The 21,453-nt window shown below is 38.1% G+C and overlaps 3 protein-coding genes across 5 annotated transcripts in view; 2 read left to right on the forward strand and 1 right to left on the reverse strand.

Annotated features, from left to right (window-relative positions):
* Nucleotides 1–1,316: 1,316 nt before the first annotated feature.
* LOC131942881 (inverted formin-2) overlaps nucleotides 1,317–21,453 on the forward strand; it is a 111,870-nt gene continuing 91,733 nt past the window's right edge. The window contains exons 1-2 of the mRNA XM_059302842.1: nucleotides 1,317–1,454; nucleotides 14,724–15,011. Coding sequence (XP_059158825.1) covers nucleotides 14,976–15,011 — 36 coding nt within the window. The 5' untranslated portion in view covers nucleotides 1,317–1,454; nucleotides 14,724–14,975. The remainder of the gene's footprint in view (nucleotides 1,455–14,723; nucleotides 15,012–21,453) is intronic.
* Nucleotides 3,225–5,321, forward strand: LOC131942883 (zinc finger protein 816-like). 2 transcript variants are annotated; one of them, XM_059302848.1, is made up of 3 exons: nucleotides 3,225–3,738; nucleotides 3,840–4,008; nucleotides 4,089–5,321. In XM_059302848.1, the coding sequence occupies exon 3, from the start codon at nucleotides 4,134–4,136 to the stop codon at nucleotides 5,211–5,213; it is 1,080 nt and encodes a 359-aa protein (XP_059158831.1). In that variant the 5' UTR covers nucleotides 3,225–3,738; nucleotides 3,840–4,008; nucleotides 4,089–4,133; the 3' UTR covers nucleotides 5,214–5,321. The 2 variants fall into 2 exon arrangements, with proteins under 2 accessions (XP_059158831.1, XP_059158830.1); XM_059302847.1 differs by having other exon boundaries at nucleotides 3,225–4,008.
* LOC131942884 (zinc finger protein 816-like) lies at nucleotides 8,062–10,158 on the reverse strand. 2 transcript variants are annotated; one of them, XM_059302850.1, is made up of 3 exons: nucleotides 9,645–10,158; nucleotides 9,375–9,543; nucleotides 8,062–9,294 (listed from the first exon to the last, which is right to left on the reverse strand). In XM_059302850.1, exon 3 carries the CDS (start codon nucleotides 9,247–9,249, stop codon nucleotides 8,170–8,172), a length of 1,080 nt encoding a protein of 359 aa, XP_059158833.1. In that variant the 5' UTR covers nucleotides 9,250–9,294; nucleotides 9,375–9,543; nucleotides 9,645–10,158; the 3' UTR covers nucleotides 8,062–8,169. The 2 variants fall into 2 exon arrangements, with proteins under 2 accessions (XP_059158833.1, XP_059158832.1); XM_059302849.1 differs by having other exon boundaries at nucleotides 9,375–10,158.

Genomic DNA, 21,453 nt, shown 5'->3' on the forward strand with positions numbered 1-21,453 from the left:
TTGCTAATTTTGCGAGAAAATTCTAAGCAGAGTATCTAAGAAAAGAAATAGGTGACTTCCTGATAGTAAAGGCAAGTCACAGCCATTATTGTCTGATGAAGAGTGGGTATAGAAATTGGCCTCTGCTGCTGACATAACTAGTCATTTAAATTTTCTGAACCTAAAACTGCAAGAGAGTGAAATCTAGTTGCTGATCTATACACTCACCTAAAGTGGTGGACACTTGAAATCTGTATATATTTCTATATAAATTATATTTCGTCGGGGGGGGGGGGGGCACGACCCTGAAGAGATGCCTTAAAGAAACTCTGGCCCCCGAGCTGATATTTGATAGTTAATGCGGCCCTCGGGCTGAAAAGTTTGGAGACCCCTGTTGTATAGCATCGTGAATGCCAAACAGCATAAACGCAAGCAGCTAACAGATTTTAATTTTAACATACCATAAATTACACTTAGATTTATTACCAGTCTTTCTTGTGTGCAAAAAAAAAAAATGAAAAAGACCACACCCATAAATCCAAGATTCACCCCCCCCCCCCCAATTTCCCACCCCAGTCCATTATTGAAACGTATCCGTTTCACAACGTACGTTGCCGCGACACCGGATATGCTCATGTCAAAGCGTTTCATGTTTTAATTTTACAGCAGGGGAGATAACTTAAAAACAAAATTTCAAATTTATTGCCCTTTTTCATGTGAATTAAAAATGTCTCGATCGATTTGAATTTAAAAAAAAAAATTCAATTTAAAAGTAAAATTAAAACCGGCATTAACAAATCTCAAGTTTGATTCCAGGTTGAAATCAGTAGACCGTCCTTGAGTCCACCCAGCTCTAATGGGTACCTAACCAGTGTTTCTTCCAAACTTTTTTCTCCTGTGGGGGATGGGGAGGGGCACTCTGCACCCCCCGAAGAGATGCCTGGAAGAAACTCTGTACCTAACTCACGTTAGAGAAAGTAAAGGTGGCGGGTCATAGAGCTAACCACACTGTCCCTTCATATGCCGAGGTCACAGAAACAAGTGAACTCTACTTCACGTGCCCTATAGACCGTCAGGTTTGGAAGGGGAACTTAACTACATTAACAATTATTCAGTAACTGTTTCACGGAAATTACATCCCCTACACAAAAAAAGGAAAGTATAATTATCACATCCGGTACAGCACAGCGTTTATTTATCAACCGGATTTAGCCGTAATAGTCTACCAGTCAAGCGACACCATAGCTCTGTAAATCTATGTCACGAGGCGACATAACCCCGCGGTGTGTTTCTTGTCTAAATTTTGGAGTGCTCTTATCTTAGTTTTCCCATGGTGCAAAACGAAGTGGGGTAAAGAAAAAATAGAGAGTGGGTTGGAGATTAATCCGCTTAGCTGAAGGCATGGACATTATTTTGTTTTAAAATATTGTGGCTTGACTGTGGTGATAGTTATTCAAAGTAGCCGTTGATAAAATGTTCGTGTTGATTCTTTAATGTGTTGTTAGGGTTTTAAATAGTTGATGTGTTCTATGTGGGATTAAACTTCTAACAAAAACGTGTGTTTTAATTCAGATTAGCTTTGTGTATAGGGTGACGTTTAGATATGTAATGGTTTTCGGGACTGCTTCTTATTTCTTTAAAAGTGTAGCACGCGTTCTGGAGTCGAAACACACCTATGTAGAGGTGATAATACATAAACACAGTTACCTAGGGGTCATAATACATAAACACACCTACGTAGGGGTTATAATACATAAACACAACTACTTAGGGGTCATAAATCATAATACTTAACCACAACTATTTAGGGTTCATAGAACATATACGATCATAATACATTAGCACAACTATTTAGGGGTCAAAATACATAAACACAGCTACTCAGGGGTCATAATACATAAACACACGTACCTAGGGGTCATAATATATAAACACAGTTACCCTGGGGTCATAATACATAAACACAGTTACCTAGGGGTCATAATACATAAAAGCAACTACGTAGGGGTCATAATATGTAAACACATCTACCTATGGGTCATAATACATAAACACAGCTACCCAGGGGTCATAATACATAAACACACGTACCTAGGGGTCATAATACATAAAAACAACTACGTAGGGGTCATAATACGTAAACACATCTACCTATGGGTCATAATACATAAACACATCTACCTATGGGTCATAATACATAAACACACACCTAGGGGTCATGATACATAAACACAACTACATGGGGGTCATAATACATTAATACACAAATATAGCTACAAGTAGTATATTAGGTCGCTTTTGGACCGCATTTTTGGCGGAGGAGCGCAGGGTGAGGAACAACGACATATAGTAAAATACTCGGGAGCAGGATGTGGAAGCGGGACAATGACATATAGCAAAATACTCCCAGCCTGGCGCATCGGGATGTGGAGGGTGGGTGAGCAGGATGCGCAGGCGGGACAACGACATATAGTAAAATACTACGCCAACTGGCGTTGGGGGAGGTGGTGGGGAAGTAGGTCACCTTTTGGTGACCTTGTGACGTAATCAATGACCTTGTGACGTAATTAATGACCTTGTGACGTAATTAGTAACATTATGACGTAATCATTGACCTAGTTACGTAATTTTAATGCGTTTTTTAATTAGTTTTAATGAGTTTTTTAAATTTTAATTAATTTTTGACCTAGTTACGTAATTTTATTGTACTTTGTTTGTGTTTTGTTTGTTTATTTTTAATAAGTTTAATTAATTCGATTTTTTATTTATTTTGTATTTGTTTGATTTTAACTTTTTAATTATTTTTATTTTGTTTATTTTTAATTTAATTATTTTATTTTTAATAAGTTTAATTAATTTGATTTTTATTTATTTTGTATCTAGTTACGTAATTTTAATTTTATTTTATAATTAGTTTGAAATTTTATTATCGAGTTACGTAATTTAATTACTTTGATTGTATTTTTATTTTGTTTAATTTGTTTGTTTACTTGTTGTTTAATTTAATTACTTTGTTTATATTGTGTAATTTTTATTAACGAGTTACGTAATTTGATTATTTGTTTACTTTTTAATTATTTTTATTTTGTTTATTTTTAATTTTATTTTATTTTATAATTAGTTAAATTATTATTAACTAGTTACGTAATTTGATTTTAATTACTTTGTTTAATTTAATTACTTTGATATATTTCTTTTCTTTGTTGTTTAATTTGTTGGTTTGTTTGAATGTATGTATGTTTTAAATAAAAGACTAACACTAGCCGTGTACTTTGTGAATAACATCCATTAAAGATAACGATCAGCCACAGCTGTTACGTATCGACCCGCCCGCGAAGTTTTCTCACCGCTGCCCGTTTTAATGGGAATGTATTGATCGCAGCCGCTGGCCCATCACAGCATGATGTCCCACCTAATTAAATTTTTTGTTATGCTTCACCGAGTTACCCCCGCTCGGTTGACGGGTTATGGTAATTAACGACATACATTAAGTAGCTTTCCGCGAAGCACTTAGGTCATTATGCAACAGCTGTTGTGCGACAGCTGGTGCTGTAATTAGGCCGTTCAACCGGATAAATGACCGCGAAAATTGTGTTCTAATCACTTCAACTTCGGACTTCAAATCAAGCGTCACCGCGACTTATCCAGCCTGCGACCTCTGTTGACTCCTGAGACTAAACCCACGCCAGCTTTACCAACCATCACATCCACCTAACCCTATACGGACCACATCTTTTGTGCGTGTTTATTCTATTAAAGGTAAGGTTAATATTACTTTTTGTTTTAAGGGAGCTAACCCCATTAAAATACCCTTTAAATAAATATGTATCTAAATAAGTAGTCATATGTATTCCTTTTAGTGTACAACCGACCCTACGAGACAGACTAACCATCGACCGAACCTATTGAACTACCTACCCATCCCCGAGGCACCCACTGAACCAAACGTTCCAGCTACATCCAACTACACCATTTCGGATCTCCACACACAGCTAACTTCACGTTCAACTTACGCGTTCAAACCCATAGGTACGTTCATTTTTAATTTTGTTTTAAGTATGATTTTTGTTTCATGCATTTTATTTTATGTATTTATTTTTATTCTACAGCCAGTGACCTACCCAGTCATCCAACTACTAGACACTTCGTCAATAATGCAAACCGCCCAGTCTACCACCCATCCAGCCATGAGCCGTAACAAGTGTGACATATGCAACCGTGTGTTCACCCGCAAAGACGGTTTGACAAGACATCACGACTCTGTTCACCGCCGACAAGGACATCTCTGTACAACATGCGGGAATCTATTTACACGACTTGACAATTTAACAAGACATTGTAAAACAACACACACCAACCAAACATCACCGACCGACACCCCATCAGCAACCGATAGACAAACTCCACAACCACTATACGTGACCGACAGACAAACCATGCAACCCCTAGCAGCGACCCAAACAACTCGTACCATGACCAACACTATTCCATTAAAGCGACATACGATGTATGACGACATAACAAACAACAAACGCGTAAAGACTAACAACCACAGTAACGTTAATTCACACACCACTATTTTTCCTGTAGACGACCTAGCCATGATACGTTATACATGTGACATATGTGAGCATGCATTCAACTGCAAACATGGTTTGAAACGACATCACGACTCTGTTCACCGCCGACAAGGACATCTCTGTACAACATGCGGGAATCTATTTACACGACTTGACAATTTAACAAGACATTGTAAAACAACACACACCAACCAAACATCACCGACCGACACCCCATCAGCAACCGATAGACAAACTCCACAACCACTATACGTGACCGACAGACAAACCATGCAACCCCTAGCAGCGATCCAAACAACTCGTACCATGACCAACACTATTCCATTAAAGCGACATACGATGTATGACGACATACCAAACAACAAACGCGTAAAGACTAACAACGACAGTAACGTTAATTCACACACCACTATTTTTCCTGTAGACGACCTACCCATGATACGTTATACATGTGACATATGTGAGCATGCATTCACCTGCAAACATGGTTTGAAACGACATCACGATACGGCACACAGACGACGAAGACATACATGTAGAGAATGTTTGCAAGAATTTACAAGAAAATATAATTTAACGAACCACTATAAAATACCACACACCATCAAAACATTACCAGACGACACATCAGCGACCGACACGAATATCCCATAGGATGACTTCTCACAGACATCTCCTTACACCCAACACAGAAACTCACTTTCTTACTTTTATATTAAAAGACAAGTAGACACAATGTGACATCTCCCCTAGACTGTAGACCGATGGGGTTGTTTTTATTCAATAAAAATTTATTATATATGGTCTTTTGTGATTTTTTAATGTGTTATTGTTTTGTTACTTGTCCCTGAAAGTTATGTAACTCGGTATCCTGTATAAGAGGTATGACTGGAATCAAAATCACGGGAGAGAACGTGACGTACATCGCGATATTTGAAAACAGGGCGATGTTTAACCTCAACCAAAAAAGACAATGAACCTAGAAGGAAGACGAATATATATCTTAGTCTTGCAGCAGATTACCTTCCCATGTTCGCTTTAGTATTACAGTTTTCATCAAACTTCTTTTTGACTTGAACTTCGTTAATTTTTAAGAAAGTTTACTTATACATAATACATCACGTCTAATGACAATTTTTTATTTTTACCACTCAATGTATTTTCTTTTTCTATATCTTACATTGTCATCTTAATTTTTGATCACCTTAGTAAAAATTTGCTTAAGATTATAAACTTCAAGTTTTAAAAAACAACAACGTTATAGTACGTCGTGTCAAATGACACACCGTTTAAAATGTCTACATTTAAAGTTCACCAAAATAATGACGTAAAATCTAAATATGATATGACGTTAGCATACATATCATTCAACCTAATCACTCTAAAGTACAAATCAATAATTTTTATTGATTAAGGGGCTGGGTGAGTTATTTTTATTCGGGTGCCCAGGGAAGGTTTGGAGTTGGTTGGGACAGATTTTATACACGAGTCGGTGACGTTTTCACCGAGGCAGGGTTCGAATCTAGACCATGCATGTTTTGGAATTGTTAGGGAGAGTTAAACTAAGGTCGGTGAAGTTTTCACCGAGGTTGGTTTTGAACTCGGAACATGCATGTTTTGGAATCGGTAGGTGTAGAGTCCATACTAGGGTCGGGGAGTTTTGCTAACACTGAGGCAGGTTGCAAAGTTGGCACATGCATGTTTAGGAATTGATGGTAGCCGAGTTCATACTAGTGTCGGTGAAGGTTGGTTTTGATCTCGGAACATGTATGTTTTGAAATTGTTGGTAACCGAGTTCATACTAGGGTCAGGGGAGTTTTTGTTAACACCGAGGCAGGTTGCAAAGTTGGTACATGCATGTTTAGGAATTGTTGGTAGCCGAGTTCATACTAGTGTCGGTGAAGGTTGGTTTTGAACTCGGAGCATGCATGTTTTGAAATTGTTGGTAACCCAGTTCAGACTAGGGACGGGGGTGTTTTCACCGAGGCAGGTTACAAAGTCCGTATATGCATCATTGGAATTGTTAGGTAGAGTTAAACTAAGGTCGGTGAAGTTTTCACCGAGGTAGGTTACAAAGTTGGTACATGGATGTTTAGGAATTGATGGCAGTCGAGTTCATACTAGGGTCGGGGAATTTTGTTAGCACTGAGGCAGGTTGGAAAGTTGTTACATGCATGTTTGGGAATTGTTGGTAGCCGAGTTCATACTAGTGTCGGTGAAGGTTGGTTTTGAACTCGGAACATGCATGTTTTGGAATTGTTGGTAGCCGAGTTCATACTAGTGTCGGTGAAGGTTGGTTTTGAACTCGGAACATGCATGTTTTGGAATCGGTAGGTGTAGAGTCCATACTAAGGTCGGTGAAGTTTTCACCGATGGTGGTTTCAAAGTTAGTACAGGCATGTTTTGGAAGTGTTAGGGGCCGAGTTCATAGTAGTGTCGGTGAAGGTTGGTTTTGAACTCGGAACATGCATGTTTTGAAATTGTTGGTAACCGAGTTCATACTAGGGACGGGGGCGAGGGCGGCGGACAAAGTTGTCGATGTAGGTAGGGTGCAAGAGATATTCAACGAGGAGTGGTGTCTACAAGTTATGTATCCCAGTCTGTTGGAGTGGTTTCTAGGGGGTTGTAATATTAGTTGAATAAATATTTGTCTGTAGGATTGTCATACAGCCTTTGTCTCTTAAATGGAATAGGTATAGTGCGGGTAGTAGTAGTAGTACGGTCTGTTTATCTAACGGTTGGTATTGAGGTTAGTGTGATGACGCAAGGTTGGATGGGAGAAGGGGAACGGGGTTGCGGACAAAGGGAAGGGGAAGGGCGAATAGTGATAAAAATAACTCACCCAGCCCCTTAATCAATAAAAATTATTGATTTGTACTTTAGAGTGATTAGGTTGAATGATATGTATGCTAACGTCATATCATATTTAGATTTTACGTCATTATTTTGGTGAACTTTAAATGTAGACATTTTAAACGGTGTGTCATTTGACACGACGTACTATAACGTTGTTGTTTTTTAAAACTTGAAGTTTATAATCTTAAGCAAATTTTTACTAAGGTGATCAAAAATTAAGATGACAATGTAAGATATAGAAAAAGAAAATACATTGAGTGGTAAAAATAAAAAATTGTCATTAGACGTGATGTATTATGTATAAGTAAACTTTCTTAAAAATTAACGAAGTTCAAGTCAAAAAGAAGTTTGATGAAAACTGTAATACTAAAGCGAACATGGGAAGGTAATCTGCTGCAAGACTAAGATATATATTCGTCTTCCTTCTAGGTTCATTGTCTTTTTTGGTTGAGGTTAAACATCGCCCTGTTTTCAAATATCGCGATGTACGTCACGTTCTCTCCCGTGATTTTGATTCCAGTCATACCTCTTATACAGGATACCGAGTTACATAACTTTCAGGGACAAGTAACAAAACAATAACACATTAAAAAATCACAAAAGACCATATATAATAAATTTTTATTGAATAAAAACAACCCCATCGGTCTACAGTCTAGGGGAGATGTCACATTGTGTCTACTTGTCTTTTAATATAAAAGTAAGAAAGTGAGTTTCTGTGTTGGGTGTAAGGAGATGTCTGTGAGAAGTCATCCTATGGGATATTCGTGTCGGTCGCTGATGTGTCGTCTGGTAATGTTTTGATGGTGTGTGGTATTTTATAGTGGTTCGTTAAATTATATTTTCTTGTAAATTCTTGCAAACATTCTCTACATGTATGTCTTCGTCGTCTGTGTGCCGTATCGTGATGTCGTTTCAAACCATGTTTGCAGGTGAATGCATGCTCACATATGTCACATGTATAACGTATCATGGGTAGGTCGTCTACAGGAAAAATAGTGGTGTGTGAATTAACGTTACTGTCGTTGTTAGTCTTTACGCGTTTGTTGTTTGGTATGTCGTCATACATCGTATGTCGCTTTAATGGAATAGTGTTGGTCATGGTACGAGTTGTTTGGATCGCTGCTAGGGGTTGCATGGTTTGTCTGTCGGTCACGTATAGTGGTTGTGGAGTTTGTCTATCGGTTGCTGATGGGGTGTCGGTCGGTGATGTTTGGTTGGTGTGTGTTGTTTTACAATGTCTTGTTAAATTGTCAAGTCGTGTAAATAGATTCCCGCATGTTGTACAGAGATGTCCTTGTCGGCGGTGAACAGAGTCGTGATGTCGTTTCAAACCATGTTTGCAGTTGAATGCATGCTCACATATGTCACATGTATAACGTATCATGGCTAGGTCGTCTACAGGAAAAATAGTGGTGTGTGAATTAACGTTACTGTGGTTGTTAGTCTTTACGCGTTTGTTGTTTGTTATGTCGTCATACATCGTATGTCGCTTTAATGGAATAGTGTTGGTCATGGTACGAGTTGTTTGGGTCGCTGCTAGGGGTTGCATGGTTTGTCTGTCGGTCACGTATAGTGGTTGTGGAGTTTGTCTATCGGTTGCTGATGGGGTGTCGGTCGGTGATGTTTGGTTGGTGTGTGTTGTTTTACAATGTCTTGTTAAATTGTCAAGTCGTGTAAATAGATTCCCGCATGTTGTACAGAGATGTCCTTGTCGGCGGTGAACAGAGTCGTGATGTCTTGTCAAACCGTCTTTGCGGGTGAACACACGGTTGCATATGTCACACTTGTTACGGCTCATGGCTGGATGGGTGGTAGACTGGGCGGTTTGCATTATTGACGAAGTGTCTAGTAGTTGGATGACTGGGTAGGTCACTGGCTGTAGAATAAAAATAAATACATAAAATAAAATGCATGAAACAAAAATCATACTTAAAACAAAATTAAAAATGAACGTACCTATGGGTTTGAACGCGTAAGTTGAACGTGAAGTTAGCTGTGTGTGGAGATCCGAAATGGTGTAGTTGGATGTAGCTGGAACGTTTGGTTCAGTGGGTGCCTCGGGGATGGGTAGGTAGTTCAATAGGTTCGGTCGATGGTTAGTCTGTCTCGTAGGGTCGGTTGTACACTAAAAGGAATACATATGACTACTTATTTAGATACATATTTATTTAAAGGGTATTTTAATGGGGTTAGCTCCCTTAAAACAAAAAGTAATATTAACCTTACCTTTAATAGAATAAACACGCACAAAAGATGTGGTCCGTATAGGGTTAGGTGGATGTGATGGTTGGTAAAGCTGGCGTGGGTTTAGTCTCAGGAGTCAACAGAGGTCGCAGGCTGGATAAGTCGCGGTGACGCTTGATTTGAAGTCCGAAGTTGAAGTGATTAGAACACAATTTTCGCGGTCATTTATCCGGTTGAACGGCCTAATTACAGCACCAGCTGTCGCACAACAGCTGTTGCATAATGACCTAAGTGCTTCGCGGAAAGCTACTTAATGTATGTCGTTAATTACCATAACCCGTCAACCGAGCGGGGGTAACTCGGTGAAGCATAACAAAAAATTTAATTAGGTGGGACATCATGCTGTGATGGGCCAGCGGCTGCGATCAATACATTCCCATTAAAACGGGCAGCGGTGAGAAAACTTCGCGGGCGGGTCGATACGTAACAGCTGTGGCTGATCGTTATCTTTAATGGATGTTATTCACAAAGTACACGGCTAGTGTTAGTCTTTTATTTAAAACATACATACATTCAAACAAACCAACAAATTAAACAACAAAGAAAAGAAATATATCAAAGTAATTAAATTAAACAAAGTAATTAAAATCAAATTACGTAACTAGTTAATAATAATTTAACTAATTATAAAATAAAATAAAATTAAAAATAAACAAAATAAAAATAATTAAAAAGTAAACAAATAATCAAATTACGTAACTCGTTAATAAAAATTACACAATATAAACAAAGTAATTAAATTAAACAACAAGTAAACAAACAAATTAAACAAAATAAAAATACAATCAAAGTAATTAAATTACGTAACTCGATAATAAAATTTCAAACTAATTATAAAATAAAATTAAAATTACGTAACTAGATACAAAATAAATAAAAATCAAATTAATTAAACTTATTAAAAATAAAATAATTAAATTAAAAATAAACAAAATAAAAATAATTAAAAAGTTAAAATCAAACAAATACAAAATAAATAAAAAATCGAATTAATTAAACTTATTAAAAATAAACAAACAAAACACAAACAAAGTAATTAAAATCAAATTAATTAAAAAACAATAAAATTACGTAACTAGGTCAAAAATTAATTAAAATTTAAAAAACTCATTAAAACTAATTAAAAAACGCATTAAAATTACGTAACTAGGTCAATGATTACGTCATAATGTTACTAATTACGTCACAAGGTCATTAATTACGTCACAAGGTCATTGATTACGTCACAAGGTCACCAAAAGGTGACCTACTTCCCCACCACCTCCCCCAACGCCAGTTGGCGTAGTATTTTACTATATGTCGTTGTCCCGCCTGCGCATCCTGCTCACCCACCCTCCACATCCCGATGCGCCAGGCTGGGAGTATTTTGCTATATGTCATTGTCCCGCTTCCACATCCTGCTCCCGAGTATTTTACTATATGTCGTTGTTCCTCACCCTGCGCTCCTCCGCCAAAAATGCGGTCCAAAAGCGACCTAATATACTACTGCTACATAGGGTTCAAATATCTTATCACAAGTACTCAAAACGGAGATACCTGGAGAGGGAATTTCTCAAAAAAAAACAACTGACCATGACCCTAAACCAAACCCTGAATGCTTGCTAAATTCGCACACATTTTCAGTTAATTTTCTATGTGTCTGTTAACCAGTATAAACCTGCATGTAGGATTTTATTAACAAATTCCGCCCTCCCCTTCCATCCCTCCACCCCGACAGAAACGCCCCATAGAATGATCCCACGTAACTTGTGTTTGTTTTATTGCGGTAACTGGCGGAGCTTAGACGTGTAACCCGAGTCCACGACACGGAGCTCAGTTGGCCAGGATTTTGTGAATATTCACAACTAACATATTGAGACCCACAAGCATTGTAAAGGGTTTATTTTATTTTCAATAATACGACAGAATTATTCTATAGATTTATCAAGTGTATATAAATTTGTTTTGTTTTTTAACGCATACACATGCATGTTAATATAAGGTGTTCATACACAAACATATTATCAATAAATAAGCCATATACCTACATGACTCGGTTGGGGGTACCTATAAATCCTAAATTAATAAAACAAGTTTGAATATGTTTCTTTTTCAACGGCTTTAATACTCAGCTTTTTTAACAAGTTAAAGCTTTAAAATACATTATGTTTTGTAGTCTCCCCTTGCTACACAAGAGTTACAATAGACGCGATTGTTTCCCCTTACCTCGCAAAAAAAGCCATTAGTTTCGCGACTCCTAAAATTGTGTCTAATTCTTACATAACCAAGGGGTCATCCATAAATGACGTCACGCTTTTTTGACAATTTTTACCTCGCCCCTCCCCTCCGTCACACGTCGTCACAAAAAGCCAGACCCACCCTAAAATGACGTCACACCTCAGCCTACAACCCCCCCCCCCCTTAAAATTGCTGTTGAATTGTTCTAAAAATATCGATATTTTTCCAAAATCTTGTCAGAACTCTGTCAACATAGATTATTTTGATCAATTCCTGTTACAATTTATTAAAAACGTTTTCTGAAACGCGAAATAACGCTAAAACTCGTTTCCTAACATTGCTTTTTTAATGATGAAAAAGTGTGACGTCACACAATCTACCCCCCCCCCCACCCCTTCCCCTCATCACACACCGTCACAAAATTACGGACCCCCCTCCCCCTACGAGTGTGACGTCATTTATGGATGACCCCCAACCGCTTAATAAAACGGCAACATTCACTTCTAATGACGTTGAGGAATTTTTAGTCAATCTAACACGTCTTTAAAAACTCAAGATTTTAAGAAATTTGATAGATTTTAAAAACCAGAAAGGTTTTCCCCTTTCAACTCCCTTATATTGGTTGGCCCGCAACGTTTAACGAGTGGGAAAGTTAAGGAGCTAAATACATGTAAGGCGTCATTACATTATTAGAGTTCGGCGTGGTGGGTTGGTAGAGCTCTTGGTTGCTAAAACGAAAAGTCCCGAGTTCGAACTCCCAAACAGATAAGGCTCGATAGAAAACAAAAACCAATATAGAGACACAACTCCAAAAACTGGTGCTTTGTAGATTGTTTTTGGATGGATTCTTCTTCTTCGTTCGTGGATCACCTCCCCCCCCCCCCCCCAACACAATTAAGTATACGTGTCAACGTGTTATGCGCCATTGAGGCATGCTTTTCTTTTTGGATTTGCTTCAATAGCTTTGTCCAACCAAGAACAAACTACAAGGCAGCAGTTGTTTGATTTTGGAGTTGTCTCTCCTAGAAGAGTGCCTGTCCCCAGCTAACGAGCCTCGTCTGCCCGAGGGTTTGAACGCAAGACTTTTTTTTCGGTTTAGCTACCATGAACTTTACTGGCTCGACCACGCCGACTCCATAGATCAGGGGTCTCCAAACTATTCAGTCCGAGGGCCGCATTAACTATCAAATTTCAGTTCGGGGGCCAGTTAATCCAAACATGTCTTTGATTTTTCTGGTCAAAGTTCCTCAGCCATCACCAACAAACGTTTTTTTCCGTGGACAAAAAGATCGCCGCGGGCCGGATGAGAGGACCTCGCGGGCCGGTTCCGGCCCGCGGGTCGTAGTTTGGAGACCCCTGCCATAGATGGATAAAGGCTGTGGAAGCTAACCCAGTAAGAAAATAAGGTGTCAACGCCCTATACGGCGCATAACATGTTGACACGTAATACTTTATTCTGTTGGTGGAAAATTCCATCAAACACTGCATTTAAGAACGAAAAACGAATTTAAAAAAAAATTACTTTATTATTGTTTTCACCAAAGCAAAAAATATAATTTAAATTCGAAGGTAAATCTAGTTGCCTTTGAATGGAAAATACATTTTTACTAAAACGTAAAGTGATTTTTGGTAATTAAAATGATACAATATTTCTCTTATATTAAATTTTAATAACGTATTTAAAAAAAAATTAACTGAAAATTTAACTTTTTTTTTTTAACTTTAAAACTAGAATCGAATAAATTTCAAATATAAAAAATACACAGTTATTATTTCTCCCCACCCCTCCACGTTCCTGAGCTAAAAAAACAAATACAAAAACTAAAGCTTAATTAATTACTCTTCCATTAGCTGCTTAAAATCTGACCAGAGCTTCCCTTACCGAGTAAAAAAATCATCGACACGCCGATGATTGCATTGTTTGTTTAGCCCCGATCAATAAATTCTTCTCTCAGCGCGGACGTCTTGAGCTTTTAAAAAATTGTGTATCACGCCCTTGGAGAAATGCCCTTTTAAAAATTCTCGCTTCCGAGTGTGTACGGTAGAAATTCCGGGTCCCTGTTCATTGGTTCTTGACCTTCGTTGTGTTAGGATTGTGTTTAGTTGAAGTCGTTAGGTCCAGAAGATCATGATTGTGAGGTAAAGGTCCTTGTGATGGACTAAGGTCAGGATTGTGAAAATGTGTTGTGAGACCTAGATGGTCATGAATGCATGGCAAAGGTCCTCATCATAAGCTGGTTGTCATTATAAGTCAGAGGTCTTTATAATGGACTCATGTTATTGTAAGGCAAAGATCTTTATAGTGGACTCTCATTGTAAGGCAAAGGTCTTTATAATGGACTCATGTCATTATAAGGCAAAGGTCTTTATAATGGACTCATGTCATTATAAGGCAAATGTCTTTATAATGGACTCATGTCAGTATAAGGCAAAGGTCTTTATAATGGACTCATGTCATTATAAGGCAAAGGTCTTTATAATGGGCTCAGGTCATTGTATGGCAAAGTTCTTTATATGGACTCTATTTATTGTGGCAAAGGTCTTTATAATGGACTCAGATATGCCCTGAGACTTAGAAAATGCTTTGTCATTGATTAGGCTATGATTGTCATAAAATAAATTCGTAGTTTAAATTACATTTATAGGCAGTTTTATTTTCGTTAGCAAAATTAGGGTTAGATTCTACATCTTTAAAAAAAATTGTTCGTTAAAAAAGTTTTTTTTGTCTAAGAGGCTTATTCGGTTTTAGAAGGAAATAAAAATTTGAAGCACTGGCAATTTTTATTTCCATTCGATAGCAATCATTGAAGTTCAGTAAAAAAAATTGTTACTTTTAAAATTTAGTCTCAAGACCTTATTCTTCAAAGTCAAGTTAAGAAGTTGAGTTGACTTTAAAATTTGTGTTTGACTGTACAATATGACTGTGCTCAATATGTGACTTAAAAACGTGTGCATGTTTCATGGAAAAATAAAAAAATAGACACGTCGTGTTGACTAAAGACATTCGAATGTGTTGTGGCTATGAACGTTTTTAAAGGACCACAAACGGATGCTATAAATAACACAGGGAAAACCCGTGACTAACACTTTAAAATCATGGAGAAAGAAGTTTCCAAGGAAAAGGGAAAATCCGTAAGTTTTTTTTTAGCATCATGATTCTATATAGTATATACTTTTGTATTTTTAAAAGAGAAAAGTTATTTTAATAAATATTTGAGAGAATTATGGAAACATAATTTTACAACAAAATGAAACATCCTTAAGTTGTATTTTTAGCACAGTGGTTCTTAACATGGGTTCGATCGAACCCCAAGGTTTTTTTGTCAGTCTCAAGGGTTCGATCGGATTTTGTCAGTGCGGACGATAAAACTATTAAGAAGGGTTCTGTGAATGTGCATATGAAACTGGTGGGGTTCGGTGCCTCCAAAAAGTTTAAGAACCACTGTTCAAGCATCATGGTTTTAAATATTTAGAATATTTATACTATTAAAAAGCAAAAAAATAAATAAATTGGAAATAGATATTTATTTTAATACAGTAGATACATCCAGTTGATTAATTACTTTAATTAAAAAATATAAATCAACAGAATAAAACATCGAATTCCGTGTATGATAAAACTATTTTTCATGCGACATTCATAAGGAATCCTTTTCCTCGCACCCCCCCCCCCCCCTCCGCCTTCTAACCCACGCGCATGAGGTACCCTATAAAGTAGACCTAGTTAGTCAATGGTGCAAAACTTTTCTACTACAAAACGTGTTTTGGAAAGTTAACCCAATACTGTGTTTAGAGTACAGCACTGTATTACTTTGTTGTATTTTATTAAAAATAAATAACTGACGTCATGTTGTTTTAACAGACTCACTCCATCCTCGCCCCCACCCGCCAGAAACTATCGTATTCCTTGAAAACCCACTTGACAAATCAAAACGCTTGACTATTTATAGAAAGCACGTCTGTTGCTAAATATAAACGGTTGTCTCTGTTAGCAAATACTGATGTAAACAACTTTGATTACTACTCACCAGTTTTCAATGACCAGTGTCTAGTTTTGTCCACTTGTATGAGAAGTAGAGGCGGTTATGTTCGGGCCGTTTACTTCTGCTATGGCTTAGCTGGTGGACAGTGTTTCTTCCAGACTTTTTCTCCGGGGGGCACTTGTTATTTTCGGGGGGGGGGGGGGGGGTGGATGGGGGGGGGGGGGGCGGGGGCAACAACATTTTCCTCTGGGGGTGGGGCGGACACTTGTAGAAGTATATGTTTTCTATATAAATTCCATTTCGTTCGGGGGGAGGGGGGTAGACTTTCTTCGGGGGGACTATGCCCCCCCCCTCCCCACCGAAGAGATGCCTGGAAGAAACTCTTGTGGAGGGGTGGGCAAGGGCGCCAGTGCGCGACTCTAGGAAGCCGCTAAATAGGGGTAGTAAAATAATATTTAAAAAGCTTTTCTATGAGCTGCGTTAAGAAAAAAATACCTATACTTGGTTTTACAGAATGATTAAGGGATTAAAACAACGAATAAGCCCTTCTTAATTAATAATCTTTTTTTTTTTTAAATTTGTGTGTATCTAAGTTAAGGTACATAAGGGAACATATGTGCCGATATCAGGGTATTTAATTGATAAATTTAATGACACCCATATGTTTTAAAGAGTCCCTGATACATGCAAACATTTTCCCTTCAGTTCCTAAACTAAGATGCACACAAAAACATGTTTATTAATTAAGAAGTGGTTTTATTTTCCGGAGCCTAGCCCTTTCAACTGTTATCTACGTTGATGGTATAACAGGAAAGCAATGACCGTCTAGCTAAAATTGTTATTAGCCAATGATCAGGAAAAAGACCTCCCCCTCCCCCCCCCCCCCACACACACAGTTGTCTCTTCAGATTTGTAGCTTAACCTACACTAAGAACAGAAAGGGTATTGGTGTATTGGTGTGTGTGTTTGTGTGTGTGTATGTGTGTTTGTGTGTGTGCGGGGGTGTTTCTCCAAATTTTTGCGAATCAAGAAAAATGTAACAAAAATGTATATGTTATTACTTATAACAATCATGAAATATATTTTTGTTTACCAAACACTAGTTTCTAGTATTCTAAAATCAGTAAATTTCCTCAAAGAGATAAGATGATTATCGAGAAAAAATGTTTAGGTTGCAATATAATGTTAATCAATGCCGATAGGGTTTGGGTCATCCTTTACCTAGATGGTTAAATATCTTCTATTTAACCAGCTATTTTAATCTGGCTAATTTATGTCTACACGGCTATTTTTATTTTATTTCTTTAATTAATTTAAAATTGTAATTGCTGAGCCTTAATTCATTACGCAACTAACTTCTGTCCTATAGGGCTTGTAAGTAGGTCACAACTTCTCGTTCTCGTACTATGCAGCTAGTAATTTTCGAGACCGTTGACTTACAAGCCCTATACCTGTAGGCTACTTAATGTGAAAAAATCATCGTCTGCACTTTTATTTATTCATAGATTCGCTGTTTTTTAATTTGTAATTAATTGCTGATAAAGATTTACATTAAATTATCATTTATTCAAGGCATATTATATAGACATCAGTATTTAAAAGAATAAATGTATTACTCTCTGCAAGTGTTGTATTCTTACATTAAACTTTAAAAAAAAAATTAATTTCATTTCTTAAAACCCCTTAGGGGACGTAAACAGAGAAATCTGTTAATCTAAACCAAGTTACCTCCCTTCCTCGTAAAGGTAGATCACTGAGATAATATCCGGTGTCGCATCTTGTGTCAGACTAGACCAGGGGTCGGCAACCTTTTGAAGCGGAAGAGCCAAAAGTTACAATTTTCAAAATTTCCCTGGTTGTAAAGAGCCACTAACATTTTTTTTTATTTCAAATATTTTATTTTTTGATTAAGATTATTAGTATTTGTGCAAGGAGCTGGAGAGCCGCATCTTGATATCAAAAGAGCCGCATGCGGCTCGCGAGCCGCAGGTTGCCGACCCCTGGACTAGACCCATCTGTTGTGAGTGAACTGGTGTGCTGTGTGTTCGCTTGTTGTGTGTCGCGTGCTGCACTGTGCGCGCGCCGATGTGGTGGTTTTAATGACGCCGAGTGTCACTTTGCTGACTCTTGAGTCAGTCACGCTTCATTGGATATGTAATTTATTTTTCTGGATTTTTATATTTTTCGTCGTATTTGGGCATTTTAGCTTGTTTTCATAGTGTTATAATTAGTGGTGACTTTTGGTGACTAGATGTGGTTATTGGTGACTTGTGGTGATTCGTTGTGTATAACCCGCGCACTTGTGGATCATACTCGATATTGACGAGCCAATGATTTCTCTCAATTAACAGTGGTCGTTTTTCATGGTTTGGATATAAATTTTGTGCAATACTATGACTTAACTAATGACCTTACGTCGCGTTACTGACCTAACTAGTGAAGTAACTAATGAGCTAGCTAACGGCATGTACAGTTAACTCGCGCTTAGTAAAGGGAGAAAATAATGATGGGCGGGGCAGATTGTTTTTTAAAGAATCCATGTGTTGCAGTGTTCACTTAAAAAAGTTGTGTAATACGTTGGCCATTTTTTCATATCATGCGTTGTGTTAAAAGTTCGCTACTTATGTTAACATTTGTTATAAGTGGACCTGTTAACTCTATTTGCTCGCATGTGTTCTGTTAAAAGCTGGTTAAATTTGTTAACATTTGTTAGAGGTTGACTCTGTAATTATGTGTTGTATGTCAAGTCAGCAACATTTTGTTAACACGTTTTGCAAAACTCCACCATATTCTAATCATATTAATGATACACTTTTAAATAGTTATTAAAGTTCGATTATTATCATCAGAGAGACATGAGTTATGGATGATTATTATAGCGAAAGATACCGAGACTTGGAGAGGTGTAATTTGACCATTATCATAGTGGTCAGTACCGACCAATGACCTCGTTTCTAATCTAAAATCAAACACTCAAAGCTATCTCTTATTCGGTTTAGCTTATAAACGATTATCTTCGCGTTCTACAAGAGAGAGTCTTGAAATGGTGTCAGACCATCTCTGAAAAGGACGTCATATAGCTCCAAGAAATCACCCCACCCCAACCAACCCTTAAAATTCACATTTAACGAAAAATAATACATTTTTCATTATTTTCATTTTTAGAAATTAAATGAAAAATGCTAAGCCAAATTTCTACACACACAACTCTCTCCCCCCCCCCCACCCCAGCAGTGTGACGTCTTTTATGGCCCCCCACCTCTCCAAAAAATTATTTGTATCAGAATGCTTTGATAATGTTTGTGCATGCAGTTGAAGATTTAAATTAAATGCTTTCAGATGATTATACTCGAACAATTATAACCAGAGTAAAATCGAAAATATATTCCAAAAGTACAACTAGGCCATGTGTGCACTTTAGTTGATGTCGGTATATTAGCTGCAGATCCCCTAAACTCTCGTCCTTTCTCATTTCATTACCCCTATTTATATTCAACTATTGAAAAAAAACGCGTATTGCTGAATTTATAATTGCCTACACAGACCTCCGTTATCTCCCCTGGATACGTTTTTTTATTAGCTTCATTTAATTAGAAAACAAAGGTGCATAGTTCTGCTAACTAAAAAATTGAGTTATAAAGCCTAATGTCTTGGAATCCGTTTCTATTTATTCTTAATTATCCTCCCTGATGTTTTTTTTCTACACACTATTACGAAAAAGGGGGCATAATTCTACGCTGTGGTATGCAAGTTATGGAACGTCTCGTCGAGTCAAGTGAAAGTAACTCCGATCCGAGTAGTACACACTCGAGCCAAAGTTAGGTAACCTAGTTTGAAGGGAGGTAATTCATCATTCCTCTTGACACGAGTGCCGCCGCCTGACAGGGTCTTAATGACCACGCCATTAAAATGACTTTACAAATCCGTGGGTCTTTTTTTCTCTCTCTCTGTCTGTCAACTGAAATGTGGTAGGCTAAACCTTTTTAGGGGTTGGGAGGGGGGGGGGGGTGTCTAGAAATGGCGTTCGAAAGGAGGAGGAGGAGGGGGGGGGGGCTGTCGTAGTATGTGGGGTGGGGGTAAAAATGTTAAAATTCTGCACACCCATACACACACAGACACTCACACACACACACACACACACACACACACACACACACACACGCAAACACACACTCACACTATACACTATGTTGATATTAGTTAGAAGTCAGTAATTTTACAGGGGACGTGTGAGTGTGTGTATGGGGGGGGGGGGTTGGAACCTGCCTCATATGACATCGTAAGACATAGTGTGTGTGTAGGGGGGGTGGCTAGGTTGTGCTGTTGGCTAAAATTGTGTGACGTCACATTGGGATGACCCTTTTACACACGGACACGCACAATACACATACACAAACACACAGTCTAAAGCTACATTTTGTGTGTTTGTGGTAAAAGAAAAACTAAGTCTACTTATGTCTACTTATCCTGAAGCTATTACTTTAATTATTTTATAAACCTTTAATTTACTATGTAAGAGCATAGCGTATCTACACACGTATAATGTAGCAAATACACAACATCGCACGAATGTAAAACAGCAACAACGTGGTTCTTAGCTAAGTTATGCTGTTGACCGATTCGTCAGATCTGTCAGTCAATGTCAGCATCTGCCACTGTCACCGACTGACCCGTCAACCTGTGACACAGATCCCGTATCCTGTTCGACGATTTGGTTTGTCGTTGATGGCTATCTTTTACTTACTAGCTGAACAGTTGAAAACAAACTCAACAACGTCCACACAGGGTTTCTTTCGGACATTTTGTCTGAGGGGAAAGGGGGGGTAGTTATTGGAAGGTAGGGGCACTTTAAACTTCTGTAGGTGGGGGGGGGGGGGGAACAATGATAAAAGTCATATATATTTTGGGGGTAGGGTAGATTGGGAGGGGTATAGGTGGACGTGCATCGTGGGGGGGGGGGAGAGGTTGAAAGAAATTTCTCATCTACTTGAGTAGATACATATACCTCTCTCACTATAGCCGTACCCGACTTTTCTTAAACTTGTCATGTATACACAACCCATGCAGATTATTATATAGGCCACTTACTTTATATACTTCTGCGCGTACGCACATAAGTGCGTATTTCTACCCGCACTTCTGTTTCTTACACTACTGCTTCTACCACATGCCTATATTTCATTTTGCAACACATTTTCCTTTCGCCACTAGAATTCAACTCTATTTATCTTCACACATTCTCTCTGCTTAAATTGTACTGAAGCTATTCATATGTTTTAGGGGTAGTATAGAAGTGGGGGCGAGGGGGTAAATTTCGGCCATTGTTGGTGTCCGATGACCCGGTCACCACATACCTTCAAACCGCGGACTGTATATGAGGGAGTGAGGTAAAGGTCAAGGCTAGGTACAAAGCGAGGGTACAAGTGACTAGGTAGGCGAAAGGCCGGGGCGTGGTCTGAGTTGGATTTGATCGCGTGTCGTTTCAAAGTGTGACAGTCGGATTACTAGCTTATCAGGTACATTGTCATTTTGTCATTCTTTTAACAGTGGGGGTGAGAAGAGGGGGGGGGGGGGGGTGGAGGTATCTGTCA

This window comes from Physella acuta, unplaced genomic scaffold (genome assembly GCF_028476545.2).
Source record: "Physella acuta isolate Inbredline_101_S28 unplaced genomic scaffold, ASM2847654v3 ptg000431l, whole genome shotgun sequence".
Classification (NCBI taxonomy): Eukaryota; Metazoa; Mollusca; class Gastropoda; family Physidae; genus Physella; species Physella acuta.